This window comes from Marmota flaviventris, chromosome 18 (genome assembly GCF_047511675.1).
Source record: "Marmota flaviventris isolate mMarFla1 chromosome 18, mMarFla1.hap1, whole genome shotgun sequence".
NCBI classification, from domain to species: Eukaryota; Metazoa; Chordata; class Mammalia; order Rodentia; family Sciuridae; genus Marmota; species Marmota flaviventris.
Genome location: NC_092515.1, coordinates 62841966 through 62857767, shown reverse-complemented (window position 1 = coordinate 62857767; position 15802 = coordinate 62841966). Strand labels below are relative to the sequence as shown.

At 58.9% G+C, this 15802-nt stretch overlaps 2 protein-coding genes and 1 long non-coding RNA gene across 5 annotated transcripts; 2 read left to right on the top strand and 1 right to left on the bottom strand.

Moving 5' to 3' along the window:
• Nucleotides 1-3312: 3312 nt before the first annotated feature.
• Spata2l (spermatogenesis associated 2 like) lies at nt 3313-7301 on the top strand. Its single transcript, XM_027932943.3, has 3 exons — nt 3313-3418; nt 3799-4102; nt 5449-7301. The coding sequence occupies exons 2-3, from the start codon at nt 3800-3802 to the stop codon at nt 6421-6423; spliced, it is 1278 nt and encodes a 425-aa protein (XP_027788744.1). The 5' UTR covers nt 3313-3418; nt 3799; the 3' UTR covers nt 6424-7301.
• Nucleotides 7281-14597, bottom strand: Cdk10 (cyclin dependent kinase 10). Of its 3 annotated transcripts, XM_071604878.1 has the most exons (14): nt 14479-14568; nt 12514-12580; nt 12367-12439; nt 11549-11620; nt 11030-11132; nt 10819-10900; nt 10430-10497; nt 10001-10053; nt 9803-9872; nt 9111-9170; nt 8792-8915; nt 8581-8720; nt 8113-8165; nt 7281-7913 (listed from the first exon to the last, which is right to left on the bottom strand). In XM_071604878.1, exons 4-14 carry the CDS (start codon nt 11565-11567, stop codon nt 7816-7818), a joined length of 870 nt encoding a protein of 289 aa, XP_071460979.1. In that variant the 5' UTR covers nt 11568-11620; nt 12367-12439; nt 12514-12580; nt 14479-14568; the 3' UTR covers nt 7281-7815. The 3 variants fall into 3 exon arrangements, with proteins under 3 accessions (XP_071460979.1, XP_027788745.1, XP_034492007.1); XM_027932944.3 differs by lacking the exon at nt 12514-12580 and having other exon boundaries at nt 14479-14597; XM_034636116.2 differs by having other exon boundaries at nt 12367-12580.
• LOC114090739 (uncharacterized) lies at nt 9130-11287 on the top strand. The gene is made up of 2 exons (XR_003582410.3): nt 9130-9592; nt 11175-11287. It is a non-coding gene; the product is annotated as an uncharacterized lncRNA (long non-coding RNA).
• Nucleotides 14598-15802: the final 1205 nt, after the last annotated feature.

Here is a 15802-nt window from a genome sequence, read left to right as displayed (position 1 = left end):
TGTCCCTGGTCTGCAGCACCTGCACAGGTGGATGTGCACGGAGTGCCTTGAGGTGGCCCTGCGTGCCACACGGGACAACACACAGACGAGCGCTGTGCCACGCTGCACTTCCCCAGATGCCTTGTGGTGTGTGCTCTGGCAGGGAGGCAGGCTATCCTGTCGGGTAGCAGGGTCCTGTCCCCTCAGCAGGCCTTGACGTGGATGTTGAGAAGACGGCTTTAAGTCCTGCTTCACAGAGCAGCGCAGGGTGGGCTGTGTGCTGAGGGAGTCCTGGTTTGTATCTGCTGGCCCTGCCTGGGGTGGAGCACCTGCAGGCCAGTCCTGGGAGGGCTGGGGCCGCCTCCACCATTTCCTGGGTGTGTCCAGGTGCTGCTTCAGCTTAGTCCCTCAGTCTTCTGAGACTGTGCATCTGCAGCAGGTGGCACAAGGAACAATCTCCCCATTGGAAATCCTGCAAGTCAACAAGAAAAAGGCAGAAGTCCCCAGTTATAAAAACAGCAATGGCTACAAACAGCCTTTGTATAGAGGAAGAGAGAGAGAGAGAAAAAACCAGTATGAGAGGAAGGAAGTTTTCAGAACCATAACAAGAAATGGAAGTTAAACCAGCCTCGCTGGCACACACCTATAATCACAACAGTTTAGGAGGCTGAGGCAGGAGGATCACAGTTTCAAAGCCAGCCTCAACAATTTGGTCCTTGTCTCAAAATAATAAATAAGACGATGTGGGGATGTGGTTCAGCAGTTAATTTAAACATGCCTGGGTTCAATCCCTGGTACAAAAAAAAAAAAAAAAAAAATGCAACTTGAAACAGTAATTTCAAGCTGAGGTTGTGGCTCGGTGGTAGAGCACTTGCCTAGCATGTGTGAGGCACTGGGTTTGATTCTCAGCACTGCATATAAATAAAAGTCCATTGACAACTAAAAAAAAGTTAAAAAAAAAAAAAATAACTTCACCAGGCCTGGTGGCACACGCTTATAATCCAGCAACTCAGGAGGCTGAGGTAGGAGAATCCCAAGTTCAAAGCCAGCCTCAGCAAAAGCAAGGAACTAAGCAACTCAGTGAGACCCTGTCTCAAAATACAAAATAGGGCTGCGATGTGGCTCAGTGGTTGAGTGCCCCTGAGTTCAATCCCCAGTAGCCTCCCCCCGCCAAAAAAAAAAAAAAAAAAAAAACTTTATACTATTGCAACTGGGGAGGGTAGCTGTGGGGTGGATGGTGCAGTGACCAGCTGCACTCCTCAGAGTCAAGGTAAGTATTGATGGACCCACTGATGTAGCAGTGCTCATGGGAGAGACGTGCACAAATTAAAGGGACATAGCATCCATCCTTGGGCAAGCAGGAAGCAAGGTAAGGATGCATCAACTGGTTTTGTGCATGACCTTGCATCCAGGAATGGTTAGTGGGTGTGCAATCCAGGTAGGGCTGCTTCCACACTGGGGTAACCTAATGCTGAGGGGTAGGATCCATCTGAAGAGCTATCTGTTCATATGTCTTGAGTTCGATGCTGGTGGTCAGCTGGGACCTCAGGGCTGTCAGAACACGCGAGGCCTGTACATGTATCTTGTGGCTGCTGTAACAAAATACCACAAAAATTCACTCTCCTGGTTCTGCAGGCCAGAAATCTGAGGTCTCAGTGTCAGCAGGGCCACACACTCTCTGAAGACTAGGGGAGACTCCTTCCTGCCTTTTCCAAGCTATTAAATCTTCAGGATCCCTGAGGTCCTTCAGTTGGAGCTATCTCACTCTCATCTCCATTTCCACGTGGTCTTCTACCTCTGTGTTTAAAACGCTCTTCTTACAAAGACATCAGTCATCTGGGATTAGGGGCCATCCCAGTCTGGAATAACCTCATCTTGATGATCTTAGAAAGCCCTGCCTGTCTCCCAGGAGTTGTAGTCCTAGACTGCAGGTGTACAGGGATCCATCCACTCCTGCCAGTCTCCTCATAGCACCAGCTGGGGTCTGAAAGTCAGCATCTCAAAATAAGGCAGGAGCATGGCCACGCTCCTACGTTTTTGTTTTTGTTTTTCTTTTGTGATACTGGGGATTGAACCTAGGGGAACCACACCACTGAACCACAGCCCTAGCCCTTTTTATGAGATATGGTCTCCCTAAATTGCCCAGGTGGCCTCGAAATTGCAATCCTCCTGCCCCAGCCCCTGGAGTTGTTGGGATTAAGGTGTGTTAGCCACTGTGCCTTGCTGGGCATGGCATCCTAATGATCTGGCCTCTGAAGTCCCAGTACTGCTGAGTCAAAGGCGGCCTGAAACCCCGGGGGAGTGGTCACTGGGGGCCCAGCAGGTTCAAGAAGAAGGGAGCTAGGAGACAGAGGAATCAAATCAGGAACAGAGAAGGGTTCACCCGATCCTTGCTGACAGGAAGAAAATGAAAGGCTGAAGAGCTGCAGGCAAATGAAGTCAGCTCCCCTAAGGGTCACTGTGACCCCTTGGATGCCTAAACACTAAATGAAAAATTCCCAGTTTAGTAGCAGCCAGCAAAACGCCTCAGAGAGATCTGCCTACTTGGTTACAACGTTTAACGAATTTCCTTAGAAACATCTAAAAATATCCCAGTGAAAATCCTAAGCGAAGGCAGGTAACTTTCCCCGGGGAAGGTCCCTTCTGGACACATTTGAGCCTTGGTTTGGTGACCTGGGGAGGAAAGGAGCAGGAGGTGCCCAGGAAGAGGACCTAATAGAACACCCTGCTTCCATCCGGCGGGGACCCTCCGGCGTTCACCCCCCTCCACCAGAGGAAACCAAAGGAAGGGAAGTCAAACGTCCCGAGAGGGGTGGCCCAGACTAAGGCTGGCAGATCTGCAGCGCGGCCGCTTGGCAGCCTCGAGGCCACGCTGGCCGACAGAGGGAGGGGAACGCCTTCATCTCGCCTCAAAGACCCCCAGACCAGGGGTTGAGAGGTACGGAGCCACGAGCAGAGCAGGGAAAGCCACCCAACCCAGAGATTGCTGCAGGAACCACCGTCCCCATCCCACCCGGAGCGCGCCCCTCCGGGGACTCGGCCAACGCCGCCCACCCGGCCCCCCGCAATGCGAGGCCCCGCCCCCGCCAGGAGAGGGCCGCCCGCTTCCGCGAGATCTGGGCGCTTCCGAGGATCGGCGCGGGAAGTCCCGGTGGCAGGGGTGAGCGAGCGGCGCGCGGCCACCCCTCGGAAGGGCTACCAGAACACAAGGCCACCGGACACGGATCGAGCGCCGGCCGCCAGCCCTCGCGCCGCGGAAACGCAGGAGCGCGGCGGGGGCGGGGCGCCCGCCAGCTCCGCCCACCAGGGGGTGGCGCCCTCTAAGCCCCACCCACCGTCACGGCTAGGGTTTGGGCGGAGTCGACTCCCGCGGAAGCTCGCGGCCGTGGGAAGACACACTCGGAGAGGCGGCTGCTCGCGGACGGCTGGGGACCGACAGGTATCGGTATCGCCGTCGCACCCTGGTCCAGAGCATCTGGTGGGCGAGGGACTCCGGGGAAGGAGGTGACGTCCATGCCGGACGCGCACCGCGGGCAGGACGGGGCTGCGGAGCGGGAGGCCGTCGGCAGGTGCTGTGCGGGGGAGCGCTCAGCTGGTGGGGACGAGGTCCGCAGGTGTGAGAGCTTGCTGTGGACAGCAGGGGCGCTCAGCTGGCGGGATCGGGCCTCCAGGCTCGGGAGAAGCTGCAGACAAGGGGCCCGCCCTGCTGGCGAGGCCAGGGTCTCCGAGTTGGGAGAGGATGCTGGATGGGGGGGCTTTGGGGTCACACAGTCGGGAGGGAGTACTCTCCGGTTCCTGACGCCCCGACCCGCTCGCCAGGATGGGCAGCAGCTCGCTGTCCGAGGACTACCGCCTGTGCTTGGAGCGCGAGCTGCGGCGGGGCCGCGCGGGCGTGTGCGGAGACCCCTCGTTGCGCGCAGTGCTCTGGCAGATCCTGGTGGAGGACTTCGACCTGCACGGGGCGCTGCAGGACGACGCGCTGGCGCTGCTCACCGACGGCCTGTGGGGCCGCGCCGACCTGGCGCCCGCGCTCCGCGGGCTGGCACGGGCCTTCGAGCTGCTGGAGCTGGCGGCCGTACACCTGTACCTGCTGCCCTGGAGGAAGGAGTTCACCACCATCAAGGTAGGGCGCCGGACGCCGCCGGTTACCGTGGGGGAGTGACCCTCCTTTTGGGGTTTCAGGTGTCCTCAGGGCCCGAAGCGCTAGGAGCCCGTGGGCGTGTTGAGGTCCCGGGTGGGCGCAGGGCAGCCTTGGGTGCCTATCTGCCGGGCCCCGCGGCCCTGGTTGCCGTGGAAATCCTAGGACAGGCGCACAGGGGGACTTGGAGGCCCATGCCCTCCCCCCCCCCCAACTCCTCCGCCTGATCAGGTCTGTGAAGGAGGATGCTGAAGCCGGAGGGGGGACGGGGGGGGGGTGGGGTGGACAGCACGGATGGGGGATGGCACGGACCTGGTTCCCGGCTAGGGCCGGGTCGGGCTCTCTGGGGAGCTGCCCAGAGCTGGAGGGGGCAGGGCTGCCGGATGCTCCTAGCTAACTGGGAGGAGTAGGAGGGTGATGACGTCAGTGCCCACGTGGGCGAGGTATGCCTCCACCGGTTGCCTAGCTGCAAACAGCCTCTTGGAAGGAACTCGGGAGCTGGCAGCTCCACTGGGGCACCGCTGGTCCAAGGTTGTTGAACTTTTATTCAGCCTTTCAGACTAGGGGATAAGGAGGGCCCACTAGCCCCATGGTGGGGAGGGGCAAAAGCAGAATGGCCAGGCCTGTCCTTGAGGGTCTCAAAGCGCAGGGGGAGGCTGGGAAGGAGCAGAGCTGGCTGGTGATTTGGTTCTGCCTCTTGGCTGTGTGACTTTGGGCAAGTTACCTAATCTCTCTGAGCCCATTTTGTTTTCTGAGAAAGGGACACAGGTCCACAGAAAAGGAAGTTCTACAGCTGGTGCCCAGTACCTGGGAGGTGTGTGCCTCCAGCTACTGTAAGCAGAGGGGTGCTCCACAGAGCCCTGGAGTTTCAGAACTTACTTAGGAGAGGCACAATGCCATGGGTCTCATGATCCTTTTGGTTCTTCTAGAAAGCCATTTCAGGGTACTCACCTACCTGCATGAGAGGACTAGGGTGTAACTCAGGCAAACAGGGCACCTGCCTCACACAGGCGAAGCCCTGGTTCAATCCCCAGTATTGCATCCATGCAGGGGAATACTACACAGTAGGGAAAAGATGCACAGCAAAGCCTCTTACCCTGGTGAGGAAAGGTCTCCAGTACTGTCGTGAAGAAGCAGAAAAGCAGGAGAGTGCTGAAGAGGCTGTTTTAAGGGGATAGACTAGAGTAGCAAACCCCGGGGTAGGAGGAGGTGGGAGAGTCCAAGAGGAGAACTGCTCTAGGCAGGGCACTCGGTGTGGACCTGCCCCAGACAGGTCAGAGCAGTGCTGGGGCCTGGCTGGCAGAGGGCCTGACCAGGCCCCTCCCTTGCAGACCTTCTCGGGGGGCTACGTGCATGTGCTGAAGGGCGTGCTCTCCGAGGAGCTCCTCATCCAGAGCTTCCAGAAGATGGGCTACGTGCGCAGGGACAGCCACCGCCTGATGGTGACCGCTCTGCCCCCTGCCTGCCAGCTGGTGCAGGTAGCCCTGGGCTGCTTCGCCCTCCGGCTGGAGTGTGAGATCCTAGGTGAGGTGCTGACCCAGCTGGGCACCAGTGTGCTGCCAGCAGAAGAGCTACTGAGGGCCCGGCGGGCCAGTGGGGATGTGGCCTCCTGTGTGGCCTGGTTGCAGCAGCGGCTGGCCCAGGACGAGGAGCCACCGCCTCTGCCTCCCCGGGGCACTCCTGCTGCTTACAGGGCCCCGCGGGACCTGTACCGGGACCTTCAGGAAGACGAGGGCTCGGAGGAGGCCAGCCTCTACGGGGAGCCCTCACCAGGTGCAGACTCACCCCCTGTGGAGCTGGCCTACAGGCCACCACTCTGGGAGCAGAGTGCCAAACTGTGGGGCACTGGGGGTGGGGCCTGGGAGCCCCCAGCAGAGGAGCTGCCTCGAGCCAGCAGCCCACCCTATGGGACCTTGGAGGAGGAGCTGGAGCCTGAGCCCTCTGCCTTCTCTTTCCTTTCACTGCGCCATGAGCTGAGCCGACCTGGGGACTTGGCTGCTCCTGAGGGCCCTGGGAGCCCAGGGAGGGCCAGTCCTCGACATGTGCGGGCAGAGGGGGCCTCAGCCTATGGGCCTGTCCCTGAGCCCCTGAGCTACCAGGCACACAGCTGTCTAGCCCCCGGTGCCCTGCCCACCCTTTGCTGTGACACTTGCCACCAGCTACATGCTGCCCACTGCACAGCCCTATCAGCCTGCCGCCCCAGCCACTCACTGCGGGCACTGCTCAGTGAGGCCCAGAGGCGCCTGTGGCTGCAGCGTGCACAGGTGGACACCCTGCTGTACGACAGCCCAGGGGCCCGCCCCTAGGCCCAACTGGCTCAGGTCAAGGGTCTTCAGGAATTTCCATGGTGCTGCTCTTGGGGAGGGGCCAAGGCCATTGAATGCCCTGGTCTCCCTATCCCTGGGGGAGTCCAGGGAGGTGGGGGCAGAGCCTCCATGGGAAGCTCCTGCCTGGGGCCAGTACCAGGTCCTCCTCCCCCAGGGGCCAGGCTCAGGCCCAGCTGGCAGTAAGCCCTGAGCTGGACTGACACACCTGCCAATGTGTCCCTGTCCTCCATGCCCAGTATACTGAGCGAAGGGTCCACCCCTTTAAAATCCCCTCACCTGCTGGCTGGCCCGTAGCTCCTCGTCCATTGCCTGCAGCCTGTGGTTCAGGACGGCAGGTTGCCCACCCTCCATGTGGCTTGCTCAGGGTCTGCAGGGCCAACCTGGGAAGCTGCCAGGTGCCGGCTGATCTGGTTTGAGGGCCTTGGCCTCCCCACAGTGTCACAGCCAGGGGGTGCTGGCTGGTGGAACCCAGGCAGCTGTGCCACTTCCTACCCAGTGGAGAGAAGGCTCAGCCACCAGCACCCCTGCTGCCTCCCAGCAGAAGAGGGGGCAAGTCCTGCAGGCCACCCACTGGACTGCTGTGTCCACTGTGGGTCTGGGCAGCTGCTGCAGACCCCAGAGGGAAAAACCACAGCCTGCTTTCCCTGGAGGCCACCTAGGGCCCCTGAGACCAGGGTCCCCAGGCCGCCAGCCCACCCAGGGATGGGTAAGTGCAGAGTCTGCCCTGGCCCAGCTTCAGGGGGCAGGTACGGCGATCTGTGCCCCATCCTGCTCCTCCTCCCCAGTGCGCTCAGAGGACACTGTCCATGTCACACAAGAAGGAACCCCACAGTGTATTAAACAATGGTGAAACCAGGTCTATTAGGAAAGTGTTTCTCTTGCTCAGGATGGGAGCCAGCTGCTTCTCTTAGGAGTTTCAAGGGTGCCCCCCTTCCCAGCCCTGCCCAGGGTCACCACAGCTTCTCTGAGCCCTGTGCAGCCCCTGTGACCAAGAGGCAACAGCACAGCAGTCCTCAGAGGCCAGTGCCCACCCCTGGCTCCAAGACCCCACTAAGTTGTACCGCCTGAGATTTCAGCACCAGTGTGTCCTCCTCTCAGGAGTTTCTGCCAGACAAGACCCTGCCCAGCCACCAGGTGTTGCCACAACAACTCGGCTCACCTGGGCACACAGGCTGCAGCTCCCGCCCCTACTGCACCCCAAGTGCATACCGGCCTGGTTCTGGGCACAGGCAGGGTGGAGTCAGCTCCAGGAACAGGATGGTCGAGGGCAGCCTGGGGACAAGCTGCATGCCGACTTCCCAGGAGGCCCAACCTGACTTGCAGGGGCATCCCCAGTCCACTGCAGGCCTGGCCATCTGACGCAGGCCCACCTCAGGGCTTACACCGCTTGCTCTGGCTCTCTGCAGTGGCCGGGGCAGCTCGCTTATTTCGGTGGTGGGGGAAGGTGGGCATGAGCTCCGGCTCACAGGCTGCAGGGGAGGAGCAGTTCAGTGTTAGGCTAGAGGGATGGGTGGCTCCCCAGCAGACCAGGCCACGGGGCATGCTCCAGGTCCTCACCTATTCAGGATGTCCACATCCTGCGTGCCCTGGAAGTCCACCCACCAAGAAAAGGGCCACTGGCCAAGCAAGCCCCCAGAGAACAGAACCCAGAGGGTGTGGGGAACTTACGCAGGGGCTTCTCCTTGAAGTAGGAGCTCTCCAGGCAGTCTCCCGCGGTTGCCCTGCAGAAAAGCAGCCCATTAATGGGATGCTGGCCTCAAAAAGGTCTGTCCCCTCACACCCCAACCGCTTCTGTTTTAAACTTCCAGTAGCAGGGTAGATGGTAAAGGGAGGTTTGGGGTCCAGAGACCACAGGGAACCTCAGAGTGAATTCTACAACAGGAGGAAGCAGAGAGAACCCACCCTGGACATGGGCAGCAATGCGGCCCATGTTGTGAGAAACTGTCTTTCAAGGTTGTGCTTGAGCTGGGGGAAGGGGTAGAGCACTGGCCCAGGGGATGCGGCTCCAGGTTCAGACCCAGCACCACAAGAATAAATAAGGGATGTGGGTTTGAGGGGTCCCTCCACCTCTGCAGAGAGCAGGGTCTTCCCATTCCAAATGCTGACTCGCAGTACTGCCCGCAGGCGGGATCTGACCTTTTCCTGGGGTCATACATGAAGAGGAAATTCAGCAGGCGTAGTCCAGCCTCCGAGAGCCAGGGGAACTTGTGCTTGAGGTTGTTGTACGGCTGTTTCCTCAGGCTGTACTGGCCAGCCAGGGGCAGCTTCGAGAAACCCTGCAGGAAGCAGGGCTGGAGCCATGGACGGGCTGGGCACAGGGGGCACTGGGGACTGCCAGGTTACCCACCGGCCAGATGTTTTCGCTGGGTGTCCCCAGAAGCTGCACGATTAGGTCAATCTGGTGAATCTCAGAGGTGCCTGGGAGAAGGGGCTTGTGGGCCAACAGCTCGGCTAGAACGCAACCCACCGCCCTACGAGGGGAGAGACCACAGACCTGAGTGCCATGCCACCAGACTGGTGATGGGATAGGCAAGAGGGCACAGCCAGGGCAGACCTGCTCCCACGGCCACTCTGCAGCTGCACTCTCATGCGCCCTGCAGACCCAGGGAAGACCCCTGCCCTGCCCTGCCCTGCCCTGCCCTAGCTCTGGGAGCAGCGGCTCTCACCACATATCGATGCTGGTGGTCTGGGTGGTGGTTCCCAGCAGCAGCTCAGGCGCACGGTACCTGCAGAGAAAGGCACTCCAGGTCGCTGTGGCCAGCCCCTCTCCTTCAGCCAGGGCCAAGTCTCCCAGAGGCTCCACAGTACCCTGAACAACAGGACCACTACTGCCAGGTCCAATACCCTCTGCTCTAGGCCTGAAAACCAGGGTGACACAGTGGTCACAGCTGTTAATGGAGAGCTGCCACATGAGCCTGTCCTGGGCGTTACGAGAACCACCAAGGCCTCGGCACAGGCCTGTGGACATCAGCCTGCTGGAGTGTGGTTAATGCACACTCCAGAGGTGCCACATAGGGACCCTCATGTCCTCCCTTGCCACAGGTCGTTCTGCCTGTTAACAGGATGATCACGGAGCTACGGAGGCCACCCAACTCCCAAGGCGCTTCCAAGCCAGCTCTGAAGGCACCACCTCAGGAAGGTGGACAAGGTGGGCTCCTTAAGGCCACTAAGCCTAGCTGTCACCCTTTGCCAGGTCAACCCTGGCTCTTCTGGGAAGCTGTCCTAGGCCACAGGTGACCTGGAGTGCCTTTCTCTGTCCAGCCTTTATGAGTCTCCCAGACTCTCCACTCTTCTGCACTGTTGGCCCCACCCTCCAAGGGCCCTGAAACAGGTACACTCATCCCCGGGAGGGACTCACCAGAGGGTGACCACCTTGGGGGTCATTGGCTTGACTGGCACACCGTAGGCCCGGGCCAGGCCAAAATCCGCTGTGGTAAAGGCAAAGAGGGAAGGAGAGGTCCTTCAGGGCACTAAACAAGGACCAACACCCCCACCACCAAAGGTGTGTCCACAGAAAGCCACCTCCACACATGCAGGGCCACCACCCTGTACCCACCTGTCTTCACACAGCCCTTGTCAGTCATGAGCAGGTTGGACACCTTCAGGTCCCTGTGACAGAACGCCAGTGTTCCCAGGAAGCAAGCTCCATGGGGCAGCCTCACCACAGCCTTGAGACCACATCGGTCTTACACTGCCCCCAACCCCCTTCTGAAAGCAAAGGGTAGCAATGGCAAGGACACTGGCCGCCAGGTATGCAGTAGCTCCCGCTGCTGTGAGAGAGGCAAAGCCGGCCTCCGGCTCCCATCCCCAAAGGCCCCCCACTCCCAGCAGTTCCTGGCAGAAGACGTTTCCCCCAGGCAGCTGGAGAACTTCTACTGTACACTGCCCCTGGAGGTCTCTGCGAATGACTGCAGTAGTAGGGGAGGCCGGTCACCCTGCCCAGTGCAGGCAACTGCTCCGACCTCCTCTGGCTTCCTCAGTTCACCTGTGAATGATGAAGTTCCTGTGAAGGTACTGGAGGCCCCGGAGCACCTGCAGCACAATGCACTTGACCTGTGTAGAGACCCAGGCAAGGGTTAGGGCGAGCCCACGGTGGACCCTCTATGTGCCATGTCCTTACTGGTGGCCAGGCTGTCAACACACAGCCTCAGGAACTTAGTGGTTGCTGTGTCCAATACAACCAGAAAAGTGCAGTTGCCACCTCTCCTCCCCAGGGGCCTCACGTGTCCCAGGCTGGGCTCCTCGCACTCCCCAACATGCCCCACAGGCAGTAACTCCACCTCTTTCAAGAGGGCTGAGACACCCCCACACCACCACCAGCCTTGTTTGGTACAGTGGTCACTGACCAGGGCTCGCAACGTGCCCCTCACACACCTGAGCTTCAGAGAAGGGCGTCGGCATATTCTCTAGGAGGCTGGCCAGGTCCTGTTCACAATAACCCATCACCAGGAAGATGCTGGGGGAAAACACAGGAAAACACATGCCCCATCCTGTCTTCTCCCTTCTGGGCAGAGGCCCTCCCTCACTGCAGGAAGGGTGGCACAGAGGAACAGGGCCCACACGGGTGGTGGGCCCAGCAGGGTACCTCTCCAGGTGGTTCCCGACAACCACCTCCTTGAGCTCCACAATGTTTGGGTGGCGAAGGCGCAGGAGCAGAGTGATCTCCCGCAGGCTGCTGATGGGGATGCCTGCAACAGAGAAGGCTCAGTGAGCCCCTGCCCTGCCTTCAGGCTCCAGGGACACCCAGTGAAAGATGCCGCTACTGTCCCGGCTCGGGGAGACTGGCCATCCCAACACCACTCGTCACTGTCACTCATCAATAAAATCAGCAACTCTGTGCTCACTGCTGTACTGAGGGCATCCTGGTGGGTCCGAGCCCCCCCCCCACTGCGGCTCAGCGGGGTGCCAGATTGGAGTGGAAGGTAGGTGAGGTGGATCGCCAGACTGGAGGGAGAGGAGGGGCAGGAGAGAATCCACACACCTCCAGGCAGTGGGGACAGACTTCACAAACCTGGCCTGGAGGTGACAGGCTGAGCCAGCCCCCTAATCATACCCCTTCCTGCTTTGAGGTCCTAGCTGTAGTAGTCTACCCCTCCCCACTCACCATCCTTCTCCTTGTCCATTCGCACCTTCTTCAGGGCAACGATCTCGTCTGTCTGTGTGTCGCGGGCCCGATCTGGAATGGAAACCCATCACAAGCCCCTCTGTGCTAGGCAGGAGCCCCTCTGAGGCTCCTTGGGGTTCCCTGCCCCTCCTCAGAAGCCCCCTCAGCTCCTCAGGGTTCCCTTCCTCTTCTCAGAAGCCCCCCTCAGCTCCTCAGAACTGCCTTCCCTCTAGCAACCTAGTGCCTAGTGATGCTCGGTCCTCACTCTGTGCAAGCAATACTCCTGAGACAAGCTCCCCGGTGCTCCCTCGCTTGAGCTGGGTGGGAATGAATACCCAGTTCCTCTCTGAAACATGGCCTCCGGCAACTCAGGCAACATATGACCCACTGCTTCACATCTGCCTGCAGCTATGTTCCAACAACAAATAAAGTGCTCTATCTGGACGGTCCCTCTTCCAAACACTAGACAGAAAGTCTCACACCAACAGAGTTGGTATGAACACCAGCTGCTGCTGAAAATTCTACCTTTCAATATTCTAACAGCCGCTGCATTCCATGGTTATACATTTGGGTTACTGATATTAGCACCCTGAAACTGAGGTTTGCCCCCAGATATGGTGTAAAGTTCATGGAAACTGCACTGGGCGTTAAAAGTTCCTGAACAAGCTTTGGGATTGAACCCAGGGGCACTTAACCACTGAGCCACATCCCAGCCTTGAGAAGCTTTTGCCAGCCCCAACACAGCTGCCTTGTGGCAACCCAGCCTGTACTCATCAGCCACAAGCTGCGCCTCCAGGCACCCCACGGTGGTCACTCACACACAATGCCATAGGTGCCCTCGCCAATGCGGTTCAGCTTCTCAAACTCCTTCACGCTCCGGCATCGCCCCAGCTGAAAGAGAGAGGTGCTGCCAGTGTGGCGCCTGGAAGCTGGTAAACAGCTGAGAACAGGCATTTCTCACCCACCTGGCACTGAGAAGTCCACCCATGTCCTGCTCACCAAAGAGAAAAGCAGCCACACACTTGGGCTTCTCTGATGAGAAAAGGGGGAGGATGATACTGGGCCCACTTTGAACGAAATACAGAGGTGGCCTAGCCACTCCTTCTCCATCCCAGTCTGCATGCCTGCTGTCTACAACAGTCACCACTGTGCACAGCAACACCATTATGGCAGAGAATACTATCATCACCATCCAGTCACTACCTCCTCTGTGTGAAGAAACATGGCTCAGGCTGGGCAGGGTGGCGCAGGCCAGTAATTCAGCCACTCAGGAGGCTGAGGCAGGAGGATCCCAAGTTCCAGGCCAGCCTCACCAACTTAGCGAGATCCCGTCTCAAAATAAAACACTAAAATGGGCTGGGGATGTAGCTCAGTGGTAGAAAAAGAACACTTTGATTCAATCTCTTGTATCAAAAAAAAAAAAAAGAAAAACAGAAGAAAAGAAGCACTGTTCAGTGGCACCTGGCCACGTGTGTCTTCCAGGTCAAAGGAAGCTGGCTACCACCCACTCCCCTCCAGGGAGGCTGGGAATGGCTGAGAACAGGGGGAGCAACAAGGCAGAAGAGGGCTAGGATGCAGCTCAGCGGTGGACTGCTTGCCAGCATGCTCAAGGCCGTGGCTTCAAGCCCCAGTACCACAAAAAAACCCACCATGGCCCACCGTGTGGAAAACAGCTGCCTTCCTAGGATGTTAGTGAAGAGAGGAGATAAAGCTCTGTCCACCCAGAGAGCCTGCACCCTGACAACCCTGCATGATGTGGTGCCTCTGGAGAACGGAATGAGCACTTCTCCTTGGGTCTAAGCAGTGTCTGCAGCAGGGTTCTGATTCCAACAGCCTCTCCTGGTTTCCCTTCTCTTGTCTTGTTACTCTCTGAGACCTAGAGGCAACTGGCCTGGCTCCCTCCAGGGTCTCATCCCTCCTCACACTGCTGCTCTGCTGGCACCTCCTGCCCACACTGTGACCCTCCTGCTCTGCCCCTGCCTCCTGAGTGTGGCATGCCACCCTTCTCATCTGTGTCCAATCTGATCACACTTCCTGGTCCAAAAGAAATGCCAGTTCTTCTGCCAATCTCGTCCTGGCCCCAGCTGAACGCGACTCCTAAGACCCTAGAGACTTCCAGGTCTCCAGGCACTGCTAATTATGCACTTTGCCTATCCTCCCATTGGGCCACGACCATTATTTGTTTGTTTATTTATTTTGGTGCCAGGGAGTGAACCCAGGGGCGCTTAACCATTCACTGAGCCACATCCCAGCCTTTTTCAATATTTTAGAGACAGGGCCTCGCTAAACTGCTGAGGCTGGCTCTGAGCTCCCCATCCTCCTGCCTCAGCTTCCCCAGCGGCTGGGATTCCAGGCGTGCACCACCATGCCCAGCTCTTGATTCTCGGAAACACAGCCCCGCTTTCCTTACACCATGTGTGCACCTTGGTAAAAATGGTTCAGCGCCTTCATCCCACAAAAGAGCCAGTAACGGAAGTGGCGGCACAGGTCCCCAGAGAGGGCTGCCGGCCCCGAAGAGCCCAGGCGCAGATGGAGACGGGAAGCAGGCCGCCAAGTTCTCGCCCAGCACCAGCTGCGGCGGCGGAGCCCGTCGCGGGCGGAATCGGGAAAGCAGGGGTAGGAGCTGGGAGTCTGCCCTCGCGGGAGGCCGGGCCTCGCCCCGCCCCGTCCCCGGGAGGCCGTCAGCCGGGCCCGTCCCCGTCCCACCCCCGCGAGGCCGCCAGCGGGGTCCAGTCCCCATCCAGACCCCGCGAGGCCGCCAGGAGGACCCGTCCCCGTCCCCGGGAGGCCGCCAGCGGGGCCCCGTCCCGCCGCGCCGCGCAGGGAACCCCGGGGCCGTCGTTCCCGCGCGTGCCGCACGGCGCCGTCGGCGCTCCAGCGCGACCCTGCTGGCGGGGAAGGCCGCGTCCCCGAGGGGCCCCCCGTCGCACCCTGTGCTCCGCAGGCACCGTGAAGAAGCCTTCCCTACGGATACACTTCAGACGGATCTGCTCCGACTCGGGGTCCGGCTCCGCCATGGCGAGAGCCGGCGCCACTGCCCGAGCGCGCAGGCGCGCGATCTACTTCCGGGTCGTGCTGCTCCGCCCCCCCCCGCCACGGTTACCCCGGGAACCTTGCCGGGACCTAGACACGCCCCACCTGGCGAGGTTCCAGCCTCTGAGCTCAGCGCGTGGGGTTGGATGCAGACCCTGGTAGCTGGTCCACCGGCAGAAGGCGGCAGGTGGGGAGGGCCCCCTGAGATGGCATCCAGCTGAGCACTCCCCTGCGGGTGCACCCTCCACTTCGCAAGAGCAGGGCTCCGCAGTGAATGCGGGCAAGCCCAGGGCGTCTGCCCAGTCCTAGAGGGTTCTGGGTTTGTATGTAGTATGTATGTATGTACTAGATAGGACTGGTGTTTATACTAGATGGACTTACATGTACATATGTATGTATACATTTGAAGCTGTTGGAGCCAGGCTTGGTGGCTCATGCTGGAATTACAGAATTCCAGCAACTCAGGAGGCTGAGGCAAGAGAATTTAAAGTTTGAGACCAGCCTCAGTAAATTAGTGAGACCCTAATTCAAAATAGAAAAAAAAAAAAAAGAACGATATGTCGATATGTGTGACAGGCACCTCAATACCTGAGAAGACTGTGGCCATGCCACTGTCCCCTATTTCTGGTTTGCCCTCTGAGGCCAGCCAATCTACAAACTAACAAAACTAACACATTGTTACTACATACATAAGATCAGACAGGCCAGGGCACTCAGTCAGGCCACAACCTGACCTGAAGACTGTGCTGAGGGTGGACTCAGTTGAGTTCTCAGTGACATCATAACTGCATCCCAAAGTGGCCCTTAATTACCAGAGGGCCAGGAAGACAGGACAGCATTAACAAGGTCACTTCCAAGGTCCATGTGCCCTGCCCACCCACCCCAGGGCACTTCCTGCACTATTCTGGCCTTGGACAGCTCAGAGGCTGGCAGCCCAAGGCGGCTCTGAATCTCTCTGTTCTACAACATTACCACTTAAAAGTTTATACTCAGCCTCTGGCCTTTTCTCCAATTTGGGGGACAGGCCACTCACTGTAACTTCTAAGTACTTACTCCTCAGAAGTGAATGGAAAGGATCCTAACTGCCCACCTAAGTCAGAGCCCGAGGTGCCGCCTGCTGTCCATCATTCATCACAGCCAGCCACTTCCAACAAGGAAATGCTAGTTTATTCATTTAACACCACAAATTTCACTCTCTGAACCTGTCACTGTCACTCCATA